This window comes from Odocoileus virginianus, chromosome 30, assembly GCF_023699985.2.
Source record: "Odocoileus virginianus isolate 20LAN1187 ecotype Illinois chromosome 30, Ovbor_1.2, whole genome shotgun sequence".
Taxonomy (NCBI): domain Eukaryota; kingdom Metazoa; phylum Chordata; class Mammalia; order Artiodactyla; family Cervidae; genus Odocoileus; species Odocoileus virginianus.
Genome location: NC_069703.1, coordinates 35,010,705 through 35,035,607, shown reverse-complemented (window position 1 = coordinate 35,035,607; position 24,903 = coordinate 35,010,705). Strand labels below are relative to the sequence as shown.

General features: G+C 52.6%; 2 protein-coding genes and 1 long non-coding RNA gene across 5 annotated transcripts; 2 read left to right on the top strand and 1 right to left on the bottom strand.

The window, feature by feature from the left end:
- The first annotated feature begins 1,359 nt into the window (after positions 1-1,359).
- On the top strand, positions 1,360-19,175 carry HMGCL (3-hydroxy-3-methylglutaryl-CoA lyase). Of its 2 annotated transcripts, XM_020874538.2 has the most exons (9): positions 1,362-1,468; positions 5,157-5,240; positions 7,058-7,165; positions 7,833-7,928; positions 9,920-10,068; positions 12,557-12,620; positions 15,892-16,080; positions 17,370-17,495; positions 18,507-19,175. In XM_020874538.2, exons 1-9 carry the CDS (start codon positions 1,409-1,411, stop codon positions 18,606-18,608), a joined length of 978 nt encoding a protein of 325 aa, XP_020730197.1. In that variant the 5' UTR covers positions 1,362-1,408; the 3' UTR covers positions 18,609-19,175. The 2 variants fall into 2 exon arrangements, with proteins under 2 accessions (XP_020730198.1, XP_020730197.1); XM_020874539.2 differs by lacking the exon at positions 7,058-7,165 and having other exon boundaries at positions 1,360-1,468.
- LOC139032224 (uncharacterized) lies at positions 19,147-20,462 on the bottom strand. Its single transcript, XR_011484748.1, has 2 exons — positions 20,075-20,462; positions 19,147-19,789 (listed from the first exon to the last, which is right to left on the bottom strand). It is a non-coding gene; the product is annotated as an uncharacterized lncRNA (long non-coding RNA).
- GALE (UDP-galactose-4-epimerase) lies at positions 20,407-24,870 on the top strand. 2 transcript variants are annotated; one of them, XM_020874533.2, is made up of 11 exons: positions 20,407-20,512; positions 22,105-22,321; positions 22,479-22,594; positions 22,683-22,796; positions 23,005-23,181; positions 23,391-23,504; positions 23,578-23,644; positions 23,728-23,813; positions 23,927-24,004; positions 24,217-24,331; positions 24,487-24,870. In XM_020874533.2, the coding sequence occupies exons 1-11, from the start codon at positions 20,408-20,410 to the stop codon at positions 24,543-24,545; spliced, it is 1,248 nt and encodes a 415-aa protein (XP_020730192.2). In that variant the 5' UTR covers position 20,407; the 3' UTR covers positions 24,546-24,870. The 2 variants fall into 2 exon arrangements, with proteins under 2 accessions (XP_020730192.2, XP_020730194.2); XM_020874535.2 differs by having other exon boundaries at positions 20,433-20,501.
- The last annotated feature ends 33 nt before the right edge of the window (positions 24,871-24,903 follow it).

Genomic DNA, 24,903 nt, shown 5'->3' with positions numbered 1-24,903 from the left:
GTTTCCAGTGTACAGGTCTTGAAAGTCATATTTATCTTAAATGCCATCTAGTACTTTGGGGTCTCAGACAGTAAAGAATCTGCCTGCAATGCAGGAGACCCAGGTTTGATCCCTGGGTGGGGAAGATCCCCTGGAGAAGGAAATGGATTCTTGACTGGAGAATTCCATGGATAGAAGAGCCTGGCAGGCTACAGTCCTTGGGGTTGAAAAGACTCAGACAGGACTGAGTGACTAACACTTTTCACTTTCAGCCCTCTAGCTGCAGGCTTGAGGATTCAGTCAGTTCTCTAACTGCTATGATGGAGGAAACTTGGGGGGCTGTGGAAGCATAACAAAACACTTACCATGTCTTGTTTTCTCCTAGCTAAAGTCTGAGTCCCTTGAAAACAAGGACAGTGACTTTCCCGCCTCTCCCAAGAATGCCAGTCAGTGAACGTACTTACCCACCCAGTAGCCTCAGTGCTTATTTGCACAATGTGTATCTTCCTGCTTAAAATCCTTCCAATGCGTTGCTATTACGATAGCTGTTATTAAGGAGTTCGCCAAAGCCCTGTGGTATAGTCCCTGCCAATATCTCCCATCTGAGTTAAGAAGACCTCTTCTCTCTGCCTGCTCTCTAGTCATTCTGGCCTTCTTTCATCCTTCAAAAACAATGTTTTCAAACATTTCTAATTGCAGCGTACAGTAAGAAATGTATTTTACAGTGCAACCCAGTTTGTTTTGTAATAACAAACAGAAACTTTGTAAAGCATTACTTAGCTTTCCTGCTATACAAGGCACTGATTTTTCTGTTTCTTTTAAAAAGTACCCACTAAATTGATTTTGAAAAACACCGCTCATAAGCATTCCATTTCTTTGCCTCGGGGCCTTTGCATACACCGTGCTCTGTCTGAAAAGCTTTTCCTGTATCCGCTTTACCTAGGTAAAGTTTATTTATTCTTCAAGGTATGTAATCAAAGAATGCTTCTCTCTCCGGAGTCGACCGCCTGCGCCCGCCTTCATTTAAGTCCTTAAGATGATGATGAATGAGTTAATACATGCAAATAACTCAGAACAGCGCGTGGCAAAATAGTAATGCTTGGTCTCATTATTGTGCGTGTGATTGTTCACATCTGTCTTTCCACACCTCCCAGATTACAAAAACTCATTAAGTCAGAGATTGTGGTTAATTTTCGTTCATCTTTATAGAGTCTTCACTTCTCCCTCGCGCGCAAAAGGCGCTCAGAAATGACGGCTAAGGAAACTGCCGAGAAGGAACAGAAAACTGGGACAGGCTGGGGGCGGGGCCAGCACATGGCGTCACCACGGAGCTCCAGAGGCCCCGCCCCGTGGGCGGCGCCATGCCCGCCGGGCCGTCAGTGGTCACGTGGGACTCCGCTGAAGCGGCCGCAGTGGAAGCTGGGCGGAGATGGCGACAGTGAGGAAGGCGCTCCCGCGGAGGCTGGTGGGCTTGGCGACCCTCCGGGCTGTAAGTGCCCCGGCACGCCCAGGGGCGGTCTTGACGACACCATGAGGGTCAGGGTCTAGGACTTGTCCGCTAGCGGCTGCTCCCGGAGAGCCAGAGCCTGGGACTTCCCTTGTGGTCTAGCGGGTTAAGACTGCGCTGACAATGCAGGGTGCAGGGGTTTGATTCCTGGTAGGGGAACTGAGATTCCCACGGGCAGTTCTGCGCAACCAAAAGATTAAAAAAAAAAAAAAAAAAACAATACCATTTCTCTGAGAGGCGAAGCTGGACGGCTCTTTAGGCCGGAGTTGGGAGGTCTTTGAAGTTTTGGACACTCCACTCTCTGACCCGCCCAGATCCCTTGAAAGGCATGGGAAACTAACGCCCAGAGATGGGGAGCTACTCTCCGGGTCGTGGAGACTTGGAACGCCATCCCAGGCCTCCTGCTTCCCTGGCTAGGGTTCTTCTTGGTGACCCTGGCATCTTTCTCTCTATCATAGAGCTTCAGACTTCTTCAAGTTCCTCCTTAATGAAGGGCATGAATACTCAAGAATACCCTGCCAGCTCGAGTGGAAAAAGTCAGGCCATCCCCCTCTGTCCGTCTCCGTTTCTAGTTCTTGTTGCGTTTGGGGACGCCTGGGGAGCTGTTCCAGCAAGCCGAGCAGGACTTGGATCGCGTGTTGCTGGATGTGATCTTGGAATTGTACTTTGGGCCAGTTCGATGCTGATGTTCCCCCTTCTCTTCCAAGCTCAGTTAGTGGAGGGAAAGTGTTGGAGACCTAATTGGGTAAAGAGTTGAATACATTGTGTTGGTTAAGGCTCAAGCTGTGATGCCCCAGGGGTTCTGAAGCTACTTTTTAGGTTGAGTGACAAATCTCTAAATTCCAGTAATATTGACCTTTAACATGAAAAAAAAAAAAAAAAAATCCTCAGGGTTGGTTTGGAGGTTAAGGAAAATGGAACTAAAGCATTTGACATTCTTCTAGCTCTTAGTAAGTGATAGGTCACTTGTTGCCTTAGAGTTTAGAAGGAGTTAAAACTGTGTAGTGGTAAAAATTAAATTGTCTTGGCAGTGGGGAAGAGGGTAGGGGGCTCTCAAAAAGCCATTTAAGTGTCTACTAGACCACCCTCCCCCACCAATCGCTCATTACAAATAAATTCGTGAAGTCCAACTTGAGAAGTTAAGAAAATTAAATGAGATGGTGAATGTCAGTGTTCTTTGAAAAAATTCCTATTATAATGAGATGGTAGTGATAGGCATTCCATGGGGTTACTAGCATAGATTTGATGTCAGAACCAGACAGTTAAGTCCAAACTTCCTCACTTCCTAGCTGTGTGATTTGGGGTCTTTCTGAGGTCATTTCTCCCTCTGTGGAGTTGGGAGAGTGATATATGATAGTCCCTCATCATATAGGGACTAAATGAGGTGCTGATGGCTGTAAGTTAGCACTGGACTTTAGTCAGTATTATCTGTTGATATAGGTACCATAGCTCAGGAGGCTGTGGCTCAGGATTTGTGTGGTTAGAGGGGATTATTTCTATCCTGAACTGTACAAAGGGAATTAACTAGATGTTTAACCCAGGCAACCCAGGGTAGCTCAAACTGTAAAAAATCTGCCTGCAATGTGGAAGACCTGGGTTTGGTCCCTGGGTCGGGAAGATCTCCTGGAGAGCAACCCACTCCACTATTCTTGCCTGGAGAATTCCATGGACAGAGGAGCCTGGTGGGCTACAGTCCATGGGGTCACAAAGAGTTGAACACGACTGAACAACTAATACTTAACCCAGGCAAGAGAAAACTGGGGGGACCAGGGTGGCAGAGATAATGTGGCTTAGGGGTTAAGAGTGTGCACTCTAGATCCACACTGCTGGGTTCAGATATGGGCTCAGTAACTAGCTAACCATGTGACCTTGGGAAAATTACTTAATCTTCTTGAACTTCATATCTCTCATAGTAAAATGGGGACTTTAATAGTTCCTACCTAATAAGGTGTTGAGAGGATGATATGGGTTAATATGTAAAAGGCTCTTTTATGTGCCTAGAAAATAGTAAATGCTTCATAAATGTGAATTGTTTTGTTGTTAGTATATGAAGAGTTCTTACGATGAAGTGTGTTACAGAATCAAGTTGATTCTGTTCTCATAAAAGGAACTTGAAACAAGCTTAACATTCTTTCAGCAACATTTATCAGTTATTTATTGAGTCCCTGTTAGGTCTCAGGGCCTCAGGGAAATATAACAATTAATAAAATAGAGTTCCTGCCTCTTGGAGCTTACATTCCATTGGGATCCTTTTAGGGTAGTGTACCAGCAGAGGCTTAACATCCCTACTGGAGGGAGATTCAGTTTGCAGGGACCTTCCAACCTAGCCTGTTGACTTCATGAAATTCAGTGGCTCATCACCTTAGTCTCTAGGAAGCTTTGCTGGCTGAAACCAAGGCCAGTTTGGGCAAGTTAAGTTCCGGCTGATTGATAGCCAGGCATATTTCCTTCCTTAAGTGTTTCGGGAATGGGGATCCTTAGCAGATTGCTAGGGTATTCCCTCATAGCTCATTCAGTAAAGAATCTGCCCGCAATGCAGGAGACCTGTGTTCAATTCCTGGGTCAGGAAGATCCTCTGGAGAAGGAAATGGCAACCCATTCCAGTACTCTTGCCTGAAGAGTCCCATGGACTGAGAAGCCAGGCGGGCTACAGTCCATGGGCTCGCAAGAGTTCAGACATGACTTAGCGACTAAACCACCACCACCAAGTAGATTGCCAGTACCCCGTCCCCTTGCCCTACTGCAGTATGTTTATCCAGATTAAATCTGGTGAAATGAAATTAATTTAAACAGTAATAAGTAGTACTAAGAACAACAGAGGAAAGGGGAAAAAAACCTCGTAATACTTGGTGGTGAGGAGGGGAAGATTTTCTATAGAAGACTTTATATAGGGCAGACTTTATACAGAGGAGACTCCAGGCCGTTTTTTTAGTATCTTCAACTGCTGAAGGTTTCATCTCTCAGACTCACTCCCCTTGTCACCACCCACCCTGCGATCATAATAGAACGGAGCCTCTCCCATGCCTGCCAGCCCACAAAGGCCAAGACTACTCCTCTCCACGCTTAGTAATTGTCCTCCTCTGGGGCAGCTATGCCCCGGGTGTGTGCGCTAAGTCACTTCAGTCATGGCCAACTCTGTGCGACGCCATGGACTGTAGCCCACCAGGCTCCTCTGTCCATGGGATTCTCCAGGCAAGACTACTGGAGGGGGTTGCCATTTCCTTCTCCAGCAGATTTTCCTGGCCTAGGGATCGAACCCACGTCTTTTGGGTCTCTAGCACTGGCAGGGTTCTTTACCACTGGGAGGGTTCAGCACCACCTGGGAAGGTTCAAGTCAAACTGGGCTTTAGGAGAAATCAGACAGTTCTGTTTGGGGACTTCTAAGTTTGAGAGGTACAAATAGTTTTGTTTAAAGAACAATCCAAATGCTCAGCTGTCAAGTGGTTGGAAATGGTCCTGTACAGGGAGCATGAATCTCTTACTCTGTTCCTAAGTGAAATACTCTTTTTGTTGTTGATTCTAAAACAGAGCAAATATGGATTAAAGGTTGAGAAATATTGCTTCTAGTCTCAGTATTAATGAGAGGATGGATACATTCTTTCTGATTTGTCCACCTGGAGAATTGTGACAGTCTCTTCCTGTTACTTTTGTTTCCTCTTTTAAACCAAAGGTCAGCACCTCATCTGTGGGTACTTTCCCAAAGCGAGTGAAAATTGTGGAAGTTGGTCCTCGAGACGGACTACAAAATGAAAAGGTAAAGATGGAAATCAACCAAAAGAGTTTTTACAGGTATTGAGAGTTCCATGTCATGGGTACAGAGCTGTACCCGACTTTGGGCCCGTCAGGGAGGCCAGGCAGGCACCTGCGACTCTTCAGCCCCAAGTGTTGTGACCCTGGGTCCACCTCAGGGCCCTGTGGGGCAGGGTGGATGCTAAGTGCCGCAGGAGTGTGGAGGAAAGGTGAGGGCGTGCCTGATCCAGCAATGACACATCAGGGGATTTGTCCAAAGGAAGTTATGAAGGTCACATGCAAAGATTTAACTTGGGGATGTCCATTACAACCCTGGTGTAACAGCAGGACAGTTGCAAATAACCAATGTGTTCAGTATGAGGAAAATTAGATCAAATACATTAATGACTTCATAAAATGGAATACTGTGAAGCTGTTAATGATATAGGAGTATATTAAGTGATATAAGCAGATTATAAAATACAGTGTGTGTATATATATAATATATATTAATATTCATTTAATCTTATATATAAACACAAAAGCTTGTGTATGTGTGGAAGCATCTTCTGAGAAAAGGATCTTAGAACAGTGCTGTGTGATAGAACTTTCTGTGAAGATGGAAATGTTGTAGACTTGAGCTGTTCCATACAGTAGCCACTAGATACATGTGGTTGTTAAGCACTTGAATTGTGGCTTGTATGGCTGGGGAACTGAATTTTTAAAATGTAGTTTCAGTTAGTTTACATTTAAATAACCACATATGGCTCATGTCTAATGTACTGGACTGCACAGATCTAAAAAGTTACATATACAGGGTGTTAAGAGTATTATCTCTGGCAGGTGTTAGGGTGGTTTTCTTTTATTTTTGGCATGTTTTTCTGAAATAATCATGTGTTAATTATTTTTTAATTAAAAAAAACCTTAAAAAAATTTTAAAGCATGCTTAGCCTACCTTTAATAGTGAATGTTGGTTGTAAAAGTAAGTTGTAAGCTCTCTGAGGGCAGGATTGTGTCTGTTCTACTCACCACTGTATCTGTAGCTCCTAGCACATTCCTTGGAACAGGGTGAGCTCTCAAAAGTTACTTGTGGAATGGATTAAATTAAAGCAGCGGGAGAGAAATTGGGGGTGGAGGGACCTGGTGAGAAGGACTTGGGGGTTTTAAGATTTTGGACCCAATCTTGTGAGCACTAGGCAGCCAGGGGAAGCTTTTGAGCAGGAGAGTGAGATAATGGAGACTGTGTTTTAGAAGGATTCCTGTGTGGGATGAATTGGTAGAGGAAGACCGTGGCATAATCTACATGGGATAATGATGGAAGATTTGGAAATAGAAATCCACAGAGTCTGGTGAGCAGCTAGACATGGCGTGGGAGGGAAGGGAAGCAGTGGCGCATGGGAGGGTGAAACCCTGTGCCAGCTGAGAGACGGAAGGAGGCAGCTGGGGCCTGTTGGAGGCCACATCTCATAGGACCCAGAGAGTTAGTCATCTCTGCCCTTTCAGGCCATGGCTCATTGGTCTCAATTTGTTTTTGCTGGGGTCATAAAGTAACAAAGCTTTAGTTTAAAAGCCCATATGACAGGCAAATATTGTTTCCATTGTAAGTATTAACTCCTTTGAAAGTGAGAAACTGCATCCACTGCAAAATGCTGTCTCTAGAACTGGAAGACAAGCCTGTACTGCACCTATTGGCAGGATTATATGTGAATTCAGGTTAGTGTCTGAAGGTTGAGATAGTGAGGGGTGCTGTAGAAAAAGCTTTGAACTGACTGCATTCTGAGACCATTTCATGACTGAATGGGCCAGCCTATCTTTTTCTGGTGTTTTCTCTCTGCATTACAGAATATTGTACCTACTCCAGTGAAAATCAAGCTAATAGACATGCTTTCCGAAGCAGGACTCCCTGTCGTAGAAGCCACCAGCTTCGTATCTCCCAAATGGGTTCCCCAGGTGAGCCCCAGCCTGCAGGCCTATCTCAGATGCATTGGAAGTAAGTGGAGGTCAGGGATGTAGGTTTCCAGGTCTCCGCTTTTGCGAGCTCTCAGTGCTTCATGTAACATGTGCAGCAAAGGAGGGCGACTTGGGAGGACGACTCGGTCTTGGCTGTGCCCTGCCTTGCCTGGTGAGGCAAGGTGAAGCCCAGGTTCAAGGTGACGTCTCTGACTCTACAAGTCTAGAATCTCTAGGCCCGTCTAGAGATGTGGCTTCTGTGTTTGTCGAAAGGGGAAGACGGGCAACTCCTGCATCACAGAGACAGTCAAGTGGGAAGAAAGATCCTGGTCCAGCTGAGTGTTAGGTGATAGAGAGCTGAGCCCAGGGCCGGGCTTGGAGCATGTTCTCAACGAGCGGCTGGAAGTATCATCGCCGCTGGTGCTGCTCATGTAGAGTCGACAGTGTTAGCCCCATGGAGAAACTGGGGTTCTCACCCGTGCCAGGGAGCCTTCTGGCTCATCAGCTGTCAAACAAGTAGTGAAAGCCTTGGGGAGACTCAGCTCTGCAAAAGGCCTCTTTTCTCCAACGGTCCTGGAGAACAGAGCTTTTGTGTTAAAAAGGCTTTCTCTACCCGAGCTCTCTGCTGCCTTGGTGGTGAGTTGGCAATGTCTCCTTTGGCTCCCAGATGGCTGATCATGCTGAAGTCTTGAAAGGCATTCAGAAATTTCCTGGCATCAACTACCCAGTCCTGACCCCAAACTTCAAAGGCTTCCAGGCAGCGGTAAGAGACTCATTTTTGGTTGGGGAGTGCCCCCAAAATGAGATGGATGGCATGGGCCCCTGTCTTGTCCCTGGGCCTCAATCTTTGTCCAGGATTCTGTCTGAACGACTTGTCTCCAGTGGTGGTGGGCACCGTCAGACCCGGGGGCAGTCCTGGCCCCGCCACTCTCAGCTCTCTGGTTTGACAAGCTGCTAAACCTCTTTGAGCCTCAGGTTCTGCCCATGAAATAAGGTTAATGGTAGTACCACTAACCATTGTGAGGATTTCAGAGGACAGGATGCACATAAATTGCTTAGCAAGAGCCTGGTAGAAGGTGAGTGCTTAATAAATGTTCACTCTTGTTCCTGTAGTCCATCTCTTTAGAGGTAAGCAAGCTGTCCACAAGATTTAGAGGTAGTTTCTAGTATCTACCAACTTTTTTATCATTTCACATGAGAATTTCTTTGGAGATGTTGATTCTGAATTTAGGCCAAAAGTGACTTCCAGGGTGGTGCCGGCAGCAGCAGTGTTGGTCCTTGGGGGAAGGCCAAGGTTTCTTTGTTTTGGGGATATGATTCACTGTATTAATTTCCTACGGCTGCCATTACACAATACCAAAAACTCGGTGAAAGAGGTGAAAGAGAACAGAAACATTCTCTCTCTCAATCAGCAGGCCGGAAGTCCACACGAGGTGGCGGTAGGTTCCTTCCGAGGGCCCTGAGAGGGCATCTTTCCCTGCCTCTCTGCTAGTTTCTGGTGATGATGAGCAGTCCTCTGTTCCTCAGCCTGTGGGCACATCACTTCAGTATCCGCCGCTACCTTTGCCGGCCTTTCCTCTGTCTTCACACGGGCGCCTTCTTGTTATGGAGTGGAGACCAGTGTGACTTCATCTTAACTCTGAGCATCTATCTGCAGTGATCCTACTGTCAGACAGGGTCACATTCTGAGGTTCTGGGGGGTTGCTGTTGTTGTTCAGTCACCGAGTCGTGTCCCACTCTTTGTGACCCCATGGACTGCAGCACACCAGGCCTCCCTGTCCATCACCATCTCCTGAAGTTTGTCCAAGTTCATGTCCATTGCACCAGTGATGCCGTCCAGCCATCTCATCCTCTGACACCCTCTTCTCCTTCTGTCCTCAGTCTTTCCCAGCATCAGGGACTTTCCCAGTGAGTCCACTGTTTGCATCAAATGACCAAAATCCTAGAGCTTCAGCTTCTGCATCAGTCCTTCCAGTGAATATTCAGGGTTGATCTCCCTTAAGATTGACTGGTTTGATCTCCTTGCTGTTCAAGGGACTTTCAGGAGTCTTCTCCAGCACCACAGTTTGAATGCAGCAATTCTTTGGCGCTCTGCCTTCTTTACAGTTCAGCTCTCACAACTGTACATGACCACTGGGAAGACCATAGCCTTGACTATACAGACCTCTGTTGACAGAATTATGTCTCTGCTTTTGAACACACTGTCTAGGTCTGTCATAGCTTTCCTACCAAGAAGCAGTCGTCTTCTGACTTCATGGCTGCAGTCACTATCTGCAGTGATTTTAGACCCCCAGAAGAGGAAACCTGTCACTACTTCCACCTTTCCCCTTCTATTTGCCATGCAGTAATGGGGCTGGATGCCATGATCTTAATTTTTTTTAATTTAGTTTTAGACTGGTTCTTTCACTCTCCTTCATGCTCATCAAGAGGCTCTTTAGTTCCTTTTTGCTTTCTGTCATTAGAGTGGTATCATCCGCATATCTGAGGTTATTGATATTTCTCCCGCCTATCTTAAGACTTTAAGCATGACCTTCCTCGCGTGGGAAATGAGTGCAGTTGTCCAGTGGTTAACACATTCTTTTAGTACTACCCTTTTTGGGAGTTGGGTTGAGGATTGACCTTTCCCGGGATAGTACTGGGGGTTAGAGGGACACAATTCAACTTATAGTAGTACTCATATATCATAAAATTCACTCTGGGTGGGTCTTCCTTCAAGAGAAAAATGCTGAAAGGAATTCACCTGGCTGTTGGCAGGTTGCTGCCGGAGCCAAGGAAGTGGCCATCTTTGGAGCCGCCTCTGAGCTCTTCACCAAGAAGAACATCAACTGCTCCATAGATGAGAGTTTGCAGCGGTTTGACGAAATCTTGAAGGCAGCTCGGGCAGCCAGTATCTCTGTGCGGGGGTGAGTCTGGCCACACTGGCGCTGCCTCTCCTTTCCTCAGAGCATTCTGGAACAGGGCCAGCCTCTGACTCCAGCAACCTTCCTCACAGGCTCCTTATCCTGGGTGCAGGGAGCCAGAGCTCTACACCCAGATGTCTTTTCCCAAGTGAACGGGGTCAGAAGAAATCCTGGCAAGTGCTTTCTCCAAACCTGATTTTTGAATCCTTTCATCCCACGAATCTAGCAGGACAGGGTCCTAAACAGGGCTTGTGGAGGTCAGCGTAACCCTGGCTCCACCACCAGCTCGTCACACATCCCCGAGGGATCCCCTCGGCCTCTGAGGTATCTCCAGCATCACATCTTTAATGGCAGTAGTGCCAGGCGTTGTCCAGGTATTACCTGATGGTAGCGTCTCAGTCACCCAGCGCGGAGGGCACTCTCCCCGCTTCCAGACAACGAAACTGAGGCTCCAGAAGGATGAAGAGTCTGCTGTAAGGTCACAACTAACTGCAGCCAGAATGTGCATCCGATCACATCACTGCCCGGTTGAAAGTCTGTCAGTGCCCGTCAACTGCAGAGTTTTCAGCCGGTTTACAGGCCCCTATGCAGTTCAGCCCCTGCCACTCTCTGCAGCTCACGTCTCCCCTCTGGCCCCGTTTCCTCTGCACACTGCATTCAGCCAGTGGGAACTTCTTTCTGTTTGTCACATGGGCCAGTTCTCTCCTGCCCCTGGGCCTTTGCACGTGCTTTCCGTAGACTCAGACCACCCTCCTTCTACATCCTACTTGCCAGGGCTTACTCCTGCTCATCTTCAGGTCCTCTCCTGCTACCAGTTTCTTCAAGAGCTTGCTTCTCTTCCCTCAGGTGGAGATGGTGCCCCCTCCTCTGGGCTTCCAGAGTCCCCTGGACATCCTCTGACCTAGCACTTACCCACTTGCTACATTCTCCGCTGCCTCCCGCCTCCCACTGGACTCTGTGCTATATGAAGGCAGAGCCCACATCTCCGTCAGTTCCCTGGCGTGTGCTGTCTCCCAGCTCTGGGCCTAGCACATAGTAGGTGCTCAGAAACCGATGGGTGGATGGATGGTTGGGAAAGCAAGGACGTGTCAGGTCTGCCTGACTCCCAAGTCTGTGCTCTTTCCTCAGCAGTTCTTTTAGCTTTTCCATGCTCAGCAGTGATTGGAGGGTAAGGAGAATGAAGATGGCAAAATACACTGAGTTGTTTGAGTCTGAAATTATTTATCCAGCAAATATTCTGCCTCTTAATATGCAGCATCTTTTGTTAGACTCTAAAAGATTTTAATGGGGCCTCTGCCTCAGTGAGATGAGTGGGCTCAGAATCTGTCTACACTCAAGATCCAGACTCCTCACCACAGCTCAACAAGACCCCGTGCTCAGGCCGGCGGCCTCCTCGCCAACCCCCTGCTGCACCTCTCTGCTCCTTGCTCCCCACTCTCAGTTTTCCTGTCCGTTGTTGTCTGTTCTTAAATCGGACTTCCCTGGTGGGTCAGCGGTAAAGAATCTGCCTGCCAGTGCAGGAGCTGCAGATTCAGTCCCTGGGTCGGGAAGATCCCCTGGAGAAGGAAGTGACAACCCACTCCACTATTCTTGCCTGGAGAATCCCATGGCAGAGGAGCCTCGCGGGCTACAGTCTATGGGGTCGCAAAGAGTCGGACACAACTGAGCGACTAAACAGCGCTTCCATCCCGGGGCCTCTGCCTTGGTTCTTTGCCTGGAACACTCCTCTTCCCCATCTCAGCTCCAGTGCCGCATCCTCACAGAGGTCTCCCGGGCCGTCCTCGCTGCTGTCGGCCTCTCTGGGTGCTCCTGCCACACTTCCGTTGTCTCTCCTTCACGGCACATCACTTTCTGAGATTACCTCCTTCCCCTACTAGAGCCCTGATTTATCATCTGTCTCCCTCACTTGAAACCTTAAGCTCCGTGGTGGTGGGGACCTTCTCGGCCTTCTGCACTTCTCCAGCGCCTGGCGCACCGTGGGCAGCTCAGTAAACACCAGCTGAATAAACGCGCGTACGCGCCCCCTGGCAGCTCACCGGAACCGCAGATCCCTTGGGCCTCAGGCCAGCCCAGTTTTCTTGTGTCCGCTCCGGTTTCATCCACTCTTGGTCCTCTCCTGAGAGGAGCCCCACCGGGGCCCACGTTCTGCTCTCCTCACCCTGTGCGGTCAGCTGGCTGCTGTAGCTTCTCCTTCCCCGCGGCTGGTCTCTGAGACCTGGGCATCATCAGCTTCCTCACCCACAGGCCTGTTGGCTTCTTCCCTTCCCTGCGTGGCACGGTGCTGCCCACTCCTGGCGCTGAGCGGCACTGCCTTTGTTTGGCCCACTGTCTGGCTCACCAGCATGGAATCGGCCTTCGCCCCTCGGCCTCCTGCCGGCCTCAGGTTTGGGTGGGGCTCACCAGGGCGATGTGTCAAACAGCCAGCCTGCCCCAGCCCTGTTAGCCAGAGGGCCCAGGCACACTGACACCATTCCTTCCTGTTTTCCCACAGGTACGTCTCCTGTGTGCTTGGATGTCCCTACGAAGGGAAGATCTCCCCGGCTAAAGTCGCTGAGGTGTGTGTGTGTGTGTGTGTGTGTGTGTGTGTGTGTGTCCGGCAGGGGAGGGGCGGGTTCACAAGGTTTTGGCTAAAGTCGCTGAGGTGTGTGTGTGTGTCCCCGGCAGGGGAGGGGCGGATTCACGAGGTTTTGGCTAAAGTCGCCGAGGTGTGTGTGTGTGTGTTGTGTGTGTGTGTTGTGTGGTGTGTGTGTGTGTGTGTGTTGTGTTGTCTGTGTGTGGTGTGTGTGTGTGTGTGTGTGTGTGTGTGTGTGTGTGTCCGGCAGGGGCGGGGCGGGTTCACGAGGGTTTGGCTCCCATGACGGCCCCCTGAGTGTGCAGGTTACTCTTGCCACCTTTTCCTGGTGGGTACTGATTTCATTCGTTCCCTCAGCTCCTTCCTTAAGATCCTCTGAGAGCACAGCCCTGCACTCACCCCAGCGGGGGGCCACCTCCTAGCCTGGCAGGGAGTCTCTGAAGCCCCTGCCCTCTACCCCAGAGCGGAAGCCTCTGACTCAGTTTCCAGTGGAAGGTGATGACTGAGGTGAGAATCCTCTGCAGAGGGCCTCCTCCTTGTGCTTGGGGAGACATCCTGGAGTGCTAAGTGAAGTGGGCCTTAGGAAGCATCACTACGAACAAAGCTAGTGGAGGTGATGGAATTCCAGTTGAGCTATTTCAAATCCTAAAATCTGATGCCATGAAAGTGCTGCACTCCATATGTCAGCAAATTTGGAAAACTCAGCTGTGGCCACAGGACTGGAAAAGGTCAGTTTTCATTCCAATCCCAAAGAAAGGCAATGCCAAAGAATGTTCAAACTAACCACACGATTGCACTCATCTCACACGCTAGTAAAGTAATGCTCAAAATTCTGCAAGCCAGGCTTCAACAGTACATGAACCGTGAACTTCCAGGTGTTCAAGCTGGATTTAGAAAAGGCAGAGGAACCAGAGATCAAATTGCCAACATCTGTTGGATCATTGAAAAAGCTAGAGAGTTCCAGAAAAGCACCTACTTCTGTTTTATTGACTACGCCAAAGCCTTTGACTGTGTAGATCACCACAAACTGTGGGAAATTCTTCAAGAGTTGGGAATACCAGACCACCTGACCTGCCTCTTGAGAAATCTGTATGCAGGTCAAGAAGCAACAGTTATAACTGGACATGGAACAACAGATTGGTTCCAAATTGGGAAAGGGGTACATAAAGGCTGTATATTGACACCCTGCTTATTTAACTTATATGCAGAGTACATCATGCGAAATGCCGGACTGGTTGAAGCACAATCTGGAATCAAGATTGCCAGGAAAAATATTAATAACCTCAGATGGGCAGCTGATACCACCTTTATGGCAGAAAGCTAAGATGAACTAAAGAGCCTCCTGATGAAAGTGAAAGAGGAGAGTGAAAAAGTTGGCTTAAAACTCAACATTCAGAAAACTAAGATCATGGCATTCAGTCCCATCACTTCATAGCAAATAGATATGGAAACAGTGAGAGACTTTATTTTGGGGGGCTCCAAAATCACTGCAGATGGTGACTGCAGCCATGAAATTAAAATATGCTTGCTTCTTGGAAGCAAAGTTATGACCAACCTAGACAGCATATTAAAAAGCATTGACATTACTTTGCCAACAAAAGTCCATCTAGTCAAAGCTATGGTTTTTCCAGTCGTCATGTATGGATATGAGAGTTGGACTATAAAGAAAGCTGAGCGCCAAAGAATTGATGCTTTTGAACTGTGGTGTTGGAGAAGACTCTTGAGAGTCCCTTGGACTGCAAGGAGATCCAACCGGTCTATCCTAAAGGAAATCAGTCCTGAATATTCATTGGAAGGACTGAAGGTGAAACTCCAGTACTTTGGCCATCTGATGCAAAGAACTGACTCAATGGAAAAGACCCTTCTGCTGGGAAAGACTGAAGGCAGGAGGAGAAGGGGACGACAGAGGATGAGATGGTTGGATGGCATCACTGACTCAATGGACATGAGTTTGAGTAAGCTCAAGGAGTTGGTGATGGACAGGGAAGCCTGGTGTCTTGCAGTCCATAGGGGTCACAGAGTCAGGACACAGTTGAGCAACTGAACTGAGAAGAACACAGGATGGGAAATGAGTTCGAGCAGCCCAAGAGCTTGTGTCATTTTGTCCTTAAAGCCACCCTGCAGGAAATTCCTTGGTAAGAACTCCATGCTCTCAATGCCACGGGCCCAGGGTTCGATCCCTGGTTGGGGAACTAAGATCCTGCATGCAGCACAGAGCGGCCAAAACAAAACAGATCACCCCGTACATCTGGAGTTATTGTTACTCCATTTTACAGTTAAGGAAACCGACCCTGACTTGCCATGCAGGTTGCATGTGGAGAAAGGTCTCAGCCCGTCTGTTTGCCTCCAAAGCCCCCTGCTCTTCCTACACAGCAGCTAGCAGCCAGAAATGAGCAATGGTTAACAGCAGCCACTCCTTGCTGAGAGTGGCCGCTGCAGTCCAGACCTCAGCCTCCTGGTCCCCCGGTCCTCCCCAAAGGCTTGCCCTCGTTTTTCAGGAACAGAGACTGCAGCTCAGGAAATTGCGGTCCGCTGCCAAGGTTCCCCAGCCAGTGAGCAGCAAGACTGGGGCATTACTTCGGCATCGCGTCACTCTGCCGCCTGCCGCCTTTGTTGCATCCTCTCCCGCCCACCGGTTGCCACGGGCTCCTTGTCACTCTGCCTGCGTGGGCAGTGGAGGAGGGGGCCCGCTGTTTCCTTTATCCCCCAGACCATCGTTGAGTTTCCGTCCTCGGCCCCACATCCTTCCTCCCCCTTCTCCCCAGAGCAGCGGAGGGCAGCATCTCTTCGTGGAGCAGATCCCGCCCTGGTTCTGCCATGACCTTAGCGGTTTACGGATGGGCTTCTGAATTTTTCATGGCCAGGTCCTTCTCATAGAACTAGCACTTCAGACCCCTGGCTTCACACATCTTCTTACCAAAGGTAGAGCCACGTGAAGGGAATCATTCTCCTCATTCCCACCCCTGGGTCTGACGCCGTGTGTGAAGGTGGTGAGGGAAGGACCAGCTGGAGTCTGAGACCCTCGGAGGAGAGCCACAGGGGTTAGAGCCAGGGGCATGCACGGATGGCCAGCGCTGCTCCTCAATGTCTGTCTCCTGATGAGCAGAGTGAGGATTATCAGTCCCACTCCCAGTTAGTTGTAAGGAGTCTCTGGTCCAAGAGGAACTTGGTGCCTCGAACATGGAGGTGTTCTGCGTAGGCCAAGGACTGCGGCTTGAGGAATCGGGGTCCTCCAAGCCCGCTTGTCTCCCCAGGTCACCAAGAAGCTGTACTCCATGGGCTGCTACGAGATCTCCCTGGGGGACACCATCGGCGTGGGCACCCCTGGGGCCATGAAGGACATGCTGTCTGCTGTCCTGCATGAGGTGCCCGTGACAGCCCTGGCCGTCCACTGCCATGACACCTACGGCCAGGCCCTGGCCAACACCTTGACGGCCCTGCAGGTAATCAGGGCATGTCCTCGGATAAAGGCACACATCCGTTTTCCCAAAGGGCAGGGTGGTAGGACAGCTGTGTTTCATTTATTCTTTCAGCAAGCCTTCACTGCATGCCCACACCTGTGTGCCAGGCCCCAGGCTGGCCACGGGGGACACGGACATGCCTCCCTGCCCTGAAAGTGCCTGCATCTGTCAGGAGAGACAGTGGAGAGTTAGATGGTAATCCTAACGCACTGTGACAATACCATGGGGACTGAGGGCGGTCCCCATCCCAGCTGGGGGTGGGGGTGGGCAGAGAGGATTCCCCAGAGAAGGCCTCAGTGCAGCTTGAAGGACATGAAGCTGAGCAGTTGAAAAGGGGAAGCGGAAAGGTGACCAGGCAGCCTTGTAAACAAGACTAAGGTGGGGTCGGGAGGACTGGGGTGCCCTGGCCCCACCACGGCGTACACGGCTGTGAGTGCGCACGCATGCACCAGTGGCGGGGGGCGGGGGGGGTGGGCAGCAGGCAGAGATCACTCGGGAGAGCACTTTGATGCTCTTTGCCCAGAGACTGGACCATGACCTCAGATTGCGTTTCTCTTGAGGTTAGCTTCTTGTGGGTTGGCCCAGAACAAGGGTCCCCTGGCCCAAGAGTCCCTTAGAAAGAAAGTTCTGGGTGTCTGACCACAGGCTGCCTTGCTGCAGGAAGTCTAGTATAGTGTTTAGGTTAGTAGAGCAACCCTGGGCCGCCTTTTTTTTTTTTTACCCATTTTTATCTCATGTTCTCTCCTCGAGGCTTGTGTCTTTAAGCCAGATGCTTCTATGACTTTCTGGGTCTTATTTTCTCAGCGTTGAGGCTTAAGGAGAGAGAAAATGGATCAGTCATCTAGGAAAGTGGGATCAACCCAGAGAAGCGACCCTGGCGTCAGAGGCCTGACGTGGGGTGCAGGAGAGTGGGCGGTACATGAGCACAGTAAAATGAGTCTGAAACCTCAACAGCTGGGAGGGGTTACTTTAGGCGAGCCATCAGGAAGGGCGTCTCTGAGGAGGCGGCTTTTAGGCTGAGAAGAAGTTGAGTCAACCACTAAAGGAAGGAGAAAAGATTCCTGGCAGAGTAAACAGTGTAGCATAAAAGACACACTGTTTTAGGAACCAGAAAGAGGAACAGTTTCTTTCAGTGGGATTTCCATAAACTGAAGGAATGAATAATTTGTGTGGAATTTCAGGCAGCCACTGAGAGGGAGGTTTCCCAGGACCGGCTTGGTAGGCTCAGACCCCCCCCAGTGACAGCCGTGTTCCACCGTCCTTGTTTCCAGATGGGAGTGAGTGTCGTGGACTCTTCCGTGGCAGGACTGGGAGGCTGTCCCTATGCGCAGGGGGCGTCGGGAAACTTGGCCACCGAGGACCTGGTCTACATGCTGACCGGCCTGGGCATTCAGACGGTAAGCCCGCCTGCCCCCTGGTGGTCACAGCCCCAAACTGACCGGAGCGCTGCCTGAAGCCAGAGGACAGAGCTGCTGGGTTTGTTCCGGGATTTTAAGGTGGTGGTGCAGTTAAGAGGGGAAGGGTTCCAAGGAACTCGGGCCTTTCCGTCCTGTGATCTGAGATAACAGAGTGTGGTCGATGGGGGCTATGAGGCCAGGCCCTTGGCGTGGGTTTGAGAGTTCCATCCGAGGCGGCACCAGGGTGCAAGGAAGGAGCCCTGGAAGGGGCAAGGCCACGACCTGAAATGAGTCAGTTCTCTCTGGACCTTTGTTTCCTCCTCTGGAAAAAATGAGGGTAATAGAATTGCGTGCTCTCTCCCCACCCCCCTACCCCCACACAGGGCTCTGCCAGTCAGTGAGGGCCCGCAGCCTGGGCGGGAAGCACTACAGCATCTGTGCTTTGAGATCAGACAGGACTGGATTTAAAACCTAGTCCTGCCATTCACAGGCTGTGTGACCTGACAGACTACTTCAGCACTTTGGGCCTAAGAAATAGGAATAAATAACAGCACTTACCTCATAGGATAAGTAAGAAAATGTAGCCCAGAGCTAAGCAAATAGTACACAGCAGTAAATAGGAGCTGTTGTTATTAATATAAAGAGGTTTTCGGTGTGGCCTTTTTAGTTGGTGTTTCTACCCCTACTTCTCTGCCTCGTGACCCTGACTTCACACGCAGTGTTTGACCCCTGTGGGCCTGGCCTGTGCTAGACCCTGGAGTACCGAACAGGACTACTGGCTCCCTTCCGGGGTGGCGGCACCCCAAACCATGCCCTGAGGGCAGTCAGAGGGGAACCCCACATGCCAGGAGGACAGCACCTCACAGCCAGCCAGTGTCCCGCCGTCAGAGGAACAAGAACATGGCTGTCGTCACCTTCGCTTTCTCAGCATCATTCTGTCCAGTCGGATGTTTCCCTGGGTGTTGAGGGCACGTTGTGACTTAACTGCATCCTCTGACCTGTTTCTCAAAGGGTGTGAACCTCCAGAAGCTCCTGGAAGCTGGAGCCTTCATCTGTCAAGCCCTGAACAGAAGAACCAACTCCAAAGTGGCTCAGGCTACCTGTAAACTGTGAGCCACTTGCTCCCCGAAGCCCTGGGGATGGTGTGGGAATAGGGACTCCTGTGGATGAATCATGGATGGTCATGTGGAAATGGGAATGCAATCAACCGGAGCAGGTACTTCACTGTCAGCTCTGTACATGGGTCTCTCCTGGAAGGAAGGAGGTGGACAGGAGCTGCCTGGCTTCAGGCCCTCCCTGCCTGACCTGAGTACGAGTGAGAGGTTTGGGCAGCTGGAGTTCTCCTTCCACCTGGACCCAAAGGCCCAGGAGTTGAAAGGGCTCTTGGGAACCCAATTCTCTGGCCTGGGTTGATCCTCAAGTCTCATCTCTGGGTGGAACCCGCCAGCTGGCCACTCTCCACAACTTGTTGCCATATTCTTGAGGGCCATCGTTCTGTGACTTTGTAGGGCAGAGGGGCCTGGAGGAATTTTTCCCTCAGCGGGCAGAGGGCATTTGGTGAAGGGGTGAGGGCTGAGTAGCTGTGGTGGCCACCTGCCAACTCCAGCACCTCTGCAAAATCTCCACATTGAACATGATTGTTGAAAACAGATTACGTAATTAAAGGTTTAATGAGAACCATTCCAGTGTTCTCTTGTGCAAATGTGTGTATACATGAGAGGCGGGGGTGGGGTGGGGGGGCCATCTTTACATTTCCTCTGAGAGGAAAACGCAGGCCTCTGGATTTTCTCCCTCCTTGCCCTCCTGAGAATTGGGGAAATCAGTGGTAATGACTCACTCAGCACTGACCAGGGATCCCTGGAGAGTTGTTTCTGAGGCTGCTGGCTCTGTGACCAGGGCTGTTCGTGGCACACGGTCCTCTGGGCCAAGGCAGGCGCAGCTCTGGGCGCCCTGGGGACCGGGGGACCAGTCAGCATCCCCCCTGGGCACCAGCAGGCCCAGGGCTCTCAGGCTGGGGGGCCACGTGTGCGTTTCTTCCTCTGCGCGGGTTTCCTCATTCAGTATGTGTCTGTGTTACTGCTCAGTCGTATCCCACTCTGCAGCCCCACGGACTGCCGGCCACCAGGTTCCTCTGTCCATGAAAGAATACTTGAGTGGGTTGCCATTTCCTTCTCCAGGGGAATCTTCCCGACCGACCCAGGGATGGAACTGGGGTCTCCTTTACCATCTCAGCCACCAGGGAAGCTCCTCATTCAGTATGTCACAGCTTTATACACACCATTCCTTAGCCCTCCCTTTATTTTAAAGAGAAACAGAACATTATTTTCCAAGTCTACTATGGTAGGCAAGGTGCAAACCGTTCCGCGAGGTTGGGGGCCACGGTGTGCGTGAAGGCTGGGCGCAGCTGGCGCTGTAATTCGTGTTCTAGTCTCTCGGCTCCCTCCAGCCCTTTGGCGGGTTTTTAAAACTAGATTTTCCAGAACGGCAGCCTGTGAGAAACCCCGACCCACTCCCTTCCGTCGGCGCCGCCCCTCCTGCCTCTCCGTTCCACGCAGCCATCTACTTCAAACCAGGCTTACTGACAAAAGGTGGGAAACCTGGGGCGAGCGTGGAGCCGCGGTCTTCCGCGCCGCGCTCGGCTGTGGCTCCCGCTGCAGGATGGCTGCCGGGCGCTCCCGACCAGCCGCATCTCCCGGGGCGCAGCGCCTGCTTCCAGGGTTCGGGACCGGCGGGTATGCCAGGTCTCCCGGGCCCCAGGTGCCGACCGCGCGTTCCTCCGCCCACCGCCCCGGCACCGGTCCGTACCGCCCTCTGCGGACTGTGCCGCGCAAGTGCCCTGGAGCCGCGGCGCTCTTGGCCCACCCGGCTCCCCGTACTGCCGGCTCCCGACCGACACGTTTCTTGGGGGCGTGATGGGGGGCGGGTCCAGGGCGGAGCGTCGGCTCTTAAAGGGACCGGTCACGGAGCACGGGAGGCGGCGCCGTTCGAGACTGCGCGGGGCGCGTGGTGCGGAGCAGGTTTGGGAGGCTGGTGGGGGGTGGGGCCGAGCGGGTTTGCGAGGGGGCGGGTGGTCCGCTGGGAGCGCGGGGGAGTCTCTGGGGTCCGGGCTGCGTTTTGGGCAGAGTTCCGCCTAGGCGGGCTCGCCCCCGCGGCTCCCAGCTCCCGCTGCCTTGGATGGGGCGGCCAGGATTCATTCATTCCCGGCCGGGGGGACTCCTAGTTCTGCCCCCATCCAGCCACCGCCCGAATCCCCTGCCTGAGACTTTAGGGCACTCGAGCTCACGGCCCTGCGCCCCCTCCCCTCCATTTTACGGACGAGGAAGACTGAGGCAACAGCTGACCGAAGATCACCCCGCGTGTCGGAGGGAGGGCAACCTCACCGGCCTTCCTGCCTCCCTGGGACCCCCCCGCCACCATTTTTGGGGGGCCTGCACACTGTTTGGTGCTCGATGGGGCGGGGGCGGCTTCAGCGTCTAGGGCAAAGTCCGGCGGGAACCAGTGGGGACAGGGGCCGAAGTGTTTGGGGAGGGGCGGGACTAGATCCAGATTCTAAACCCGCCGTCACTGACTGTGTGACTTACGCAAATTACTTAACCTCTCTGACCTTAGTATCCTTCTCTCTAAACTGGCAGTAATAACACCTGCCTCATTAGGACGTTGGAGGAATTCAGGGAGATAATGCAGAAGTGCCCAGTACAGAGCCTGGCGCGCAGCGGGCGTTCAATCTAGTGGGTTAGAAGCTGTAGGAACCCAGAACAGAATTAAGGCTGCTTGGAGGAAGGCGGCTGCGGGCCAGGCTGCCCCAGTGAAAGGCCTCAGTGTCTGGACTTCCTCCCCCGCCAATCCCCCCACCGTCTCTGCCCGCGGAGTTTGTTAAGGGCGGCGGTGCACACCTGGCAGTGAAATCTGGAGCCAAAGCCACGTCTACACCACCCTGTTGAGTACCGCCTAGAATTAGGCGGGATTCTTAGCGCCAGGCCAGGAGTGGCATCCGCACTGGCTGAACCAGCCTAACGACCTGGGGGTGGGGCCCACTCCAGGACTAACAGTGCTGCAACCCCAGAGCTGGGCTCAGCCCGCCGGGCAGAGGACCCACCCTGAGGCCATCTGCTGTATTTCCTGCCTCTCCCAGTTGACCTTTGTGGGAGAAGGTGCTTACTCCAGGAGGTGTTAGTCACCGAACCAGGAGCCAGTTTGTACCCAGTGATGGCGGAGGACTGGGGAGGTCTGGGTCTGAGCAGACTGACCTCCTCCTGGGCTCTTGGGAGTCCAGTGCTGCTTGCCTTGTTTCCTTCTGTCCAGAATTGTCCAGTCCCCAGGCGCCTCAGGGAAGCAGTGTGGAGACTCCGGTTCCATCTTCCCAACCCCCGGTCAATTAGGGCTAGAAGTTATGGCGCCTGTGTATGCGTCTCCACCGATACGGTGTGACGGACCTTTAGAATCACCTCATCTGACCCTTACGTGACCACATACTGGTACAGTTATAAACTCCATGTTATAGAGACGGAAACTAGGGCCAAGAGAGAACTGGTCTCCAAGGCCTAAGGCCAGAGAGTGATGCTCTTTGACCTTGGACCAGGGCTGACTCCAGACCCACCCTATTAACTAGGACACACCACCCCTTTGGACACCAGACTCCAGGTTGAAGGAGGCTCTGAGCAGACCACCTCGGCCACTTCTGAGTCTTTGTCCTGAGCCGGGCATAATGGCAGAGAAAGTGCTGGTAACAGGTGGGGCTGGCTACATTGGCAGCCACACTGTCCTGGAGCTGCTGGAGGCGGGCTATTCGCCCATGGTCATTGACAACTTCCATAACGCCATTCGTGGTGAGTGGGGCACGGGGAGGGGGCTGGGGCTCCCGGGGGGACGGAAGGGAAACCCTGGGTTCTACGTCCACCTCCAAGGGGTGTATGCATGGCCAGTCCCTTGGGAACCCAGCTCCCCATCGCCTCTGATTTTGATGGCCTCTGTGTGCCCAACCAGGAGGGGGCTCCATGCCTGAGAGCCTGCGGCGGGTTCAGGAGCTGACAGGCTGCTCTGTGGAGTTTGAGGAGATGGACATCTTGGACCAGGCAGCTCTACAACGTCTCTTTAAGAAGGTGGGCGCTTGGCAGGAAGGCAAGCAGTGGGCACTGCCAAGGGCCGGGCCTGTAAGCCACATCTGATCCCAGTTTTGCCACCCCGCAGCACAGCTTCATGGCGGTCATCCACTTTGCGGGGCTCAAGGCTGTGGGTGAGTCAGTGCAGAAGCCCCTGGATTATTACAGAGTCAACCTGACGGGAACCATCCAGCTTCTGGAGGTGAGACCTGGGCTGGGGACAGACCCCGGGAGGGCCCCGGGCCAGGCAGGCAGTACCAAACACGGTGGGAGAACCCAAGCTGGCTCACACATTGGACACGTCTTCAGCTCTCAGCCACAGTCTCCCCTTCTGTAAACGAGAGTTCATGCCTCGGCCTCACCCGCCTTGGGGGAGGCAGGGGCCACTGACGCCTCTCCTCCGCGGGCAGATCATGAGGGCCCACGGGGTGAAGAACCTGGTATTCAGCAGCTCGGCCACTGTGTACGGGAACCCCCAGTACCTGCCTCTGGATGAGGCCCACCCCACAGGTGGCTGTACCAACCCCTATGGCAAGTCCAAGTTCTTCATTGAGGAAATGATCCGGGACCTGTGCCAGGCAGACAAGGTAAGGGCCCCTCACAGCCTGCCCCGAGCCTAGGATGGGGTCCTGAGCCACCCTTCCCGAGGTCAAAGCTGGGGCTCAGGAAGCGGCAGTGACTTCAGGCCTTTCAGGACAGAGAATCAGCAAGGGGGGGACGGGGGGCAGCGGCTCTGGATTTAGGTGGGACATACAGCTTGCACCTCAATCCCCTCTGTCTGATCTGCATCCCACAGGCCTGGAACGCAGTGCTGCTGCGGTATTTCAACCCCATAGGCGCCCATGCCTCAGGCAGAATCGGCGAGGACCCGCAGGGCATCCCCAATAACCTCATGCCCTATGTCTCCCAGGTAAGGGAGAAGGGAAAGGGGGTCGGCTCCACGGGTGAGGGTCTGGGAAGAGCTAAGCTGACCTCCACCCCAGGTGGCGATTGGGCGGCGGGAGGAACTGAATGTCTTTGGCAACGACTACGACACGGAGGATGGCACAGGTGAGCCCAGGAGCCACGAGGGAGGCTGAGGCGGGACAGAGACCCTGACGGGCCCCTCCCCGCAACCGCGTCCTCCTCTGCAGGCGTCCGGGATTACATCCACGTCGTGGATCTGGCCAAGGGCCACATCGCGGCCTTGAGGAAGCTGAAGGAGCAGTGTGGCTGCCGGGTAGGGGGAGAAGGGAGAAGTGGGGGAGACAGAGACAGAGGCCGGGATTAATGGGGCCCAGAGGGGAAGTCGGTCCACCCCCACCGCAATCTCTGCCCTCCTTTCCTGGGCAGATCTACAACCTGGGCACGGGCACAGGCTATTCGGTGCTACAGATGGTCCAGGCCATGGAGAAGGCCTCCGGGAAGAAGGTAGGCTGGCAGCCACCCTGCCCCACCCAGCCCCTCGCACTGACATACCTGATGGGCACCCGAGTTCCGCGGTCTACTCAAGCCTGCCTGAGGCCTCGATGCCTGAGAGTGAGACCCTGCTCCACACCTCCATTTCTGGAGGGCTGGTCAGCAACTTGGTGGGTGATGCCAGGGCTGGTTCAGCTAGAGTACAACCACCCCCTCTCCTGCAGATCCCATACAAGGTGGTGGCCCGGCGTGAAGGCGACGTGGCTGCCTGTTACGCCAACCCCAGCCTGGCCCTCAAGGAGCTGGGCTGGTCAGCAGCCCTAGGGCTGGACAGGATGTGTGAGTGCTCGCCTGAACCCCCGATCCTGGGTGCTTGCCTGACCGCTGGGAGAGACTGGGGGGCCAGGAAAGGGCTACTGGGGTCCGGGCTGCCCAAGACGCTGCGGGCCCTGCATTCAGTGTGGCCCCTGAGCATGGACCTCGTCCTGTTCCAGGTGAAGATCTATGGCGCTGGCAGAAGCAGAATCCTTCAGGCTTTGGCTCGCAGGCCTGAGACCCTGGCCTCCCACGGACCAGAAAAGGGAGAGAAACAACTGCCTGCTCTCCAGCCTCTGGCAGGAACCCAGGGGCCCCAGAGGCCCTGCGACCTCGGACCCCAGCTGGGCCCACTGAGCCCACCGGGCCCGAGGCCACGGTCTCCGGTGACCGGGTGCTGGGTCTGTGTGCCCCAGGGGCCAGGAACCCACGCGGACCACCGAGGCTGAGTGGCGTCAGCAGGGCCTGAAGACACACACAAGCCCCTCCTCCCAGCACTAACTTACACGGCTATGAAGGAGCATCCCAGAGTATTTAAAATAAACAGTTTTCCTACACTGGAACAGATACTTGCACATGGTCACACTCTACCCCTT

What these genes read in the sequence shown, in the direction of transcription:
- GALE (XM_020874533.2), top strand. Translation starts at nt 20,408, where the DNA reads ATGGGGGGCGGGTCCAGGGCGGAGCGTCGGCTCTTAAAGGGACCGGTC. An exon ending in AGGAGCAGTGTGGCTGCCGG is followed by an intron (nt 23,814 to 23,926) that starts GTAGGGGGAGAA and finishes TTTCCTGGGCAG; the next exon opens with ATCTACAACCTGGGCACGGG. An exon ending in AGAAGGCCTCCGGGAAGAAG is followed by an intron (nt 24,005 to 24,216) that starts GTAGGCTGGCAG and finishes CCTCTCCTGCAG; the next exon opens with ATCCCATACAAGGTGGTGGC.
- HMGCL (XM_020874538.2), top strand. Translation starts at nt 1,409, where the DNA reads ATGGCGACAGTGAGGAAGGCGCTCCCGCGGAGGCTGGTGGGCTTGGCG. An exon ending in CCCCGGCTAAAGTCGCTGAG is followed by an intron (nt 12,621 to 15,891) that starts GTGTGTGTGTGT and finishes TTGTCTCCCCAG; the next exon opens with GTCACCAAGAAGCTGTACTC. An exon ending in CCGGCCTGGGCATTCAGACG is followed by an intron (nt 17,496 to 18,506) that starts GTAAGCCCGCCT and finishes TGTTTCTCAAAG; the next exon opens with GGTGTGAACCTCCAGAAGCT.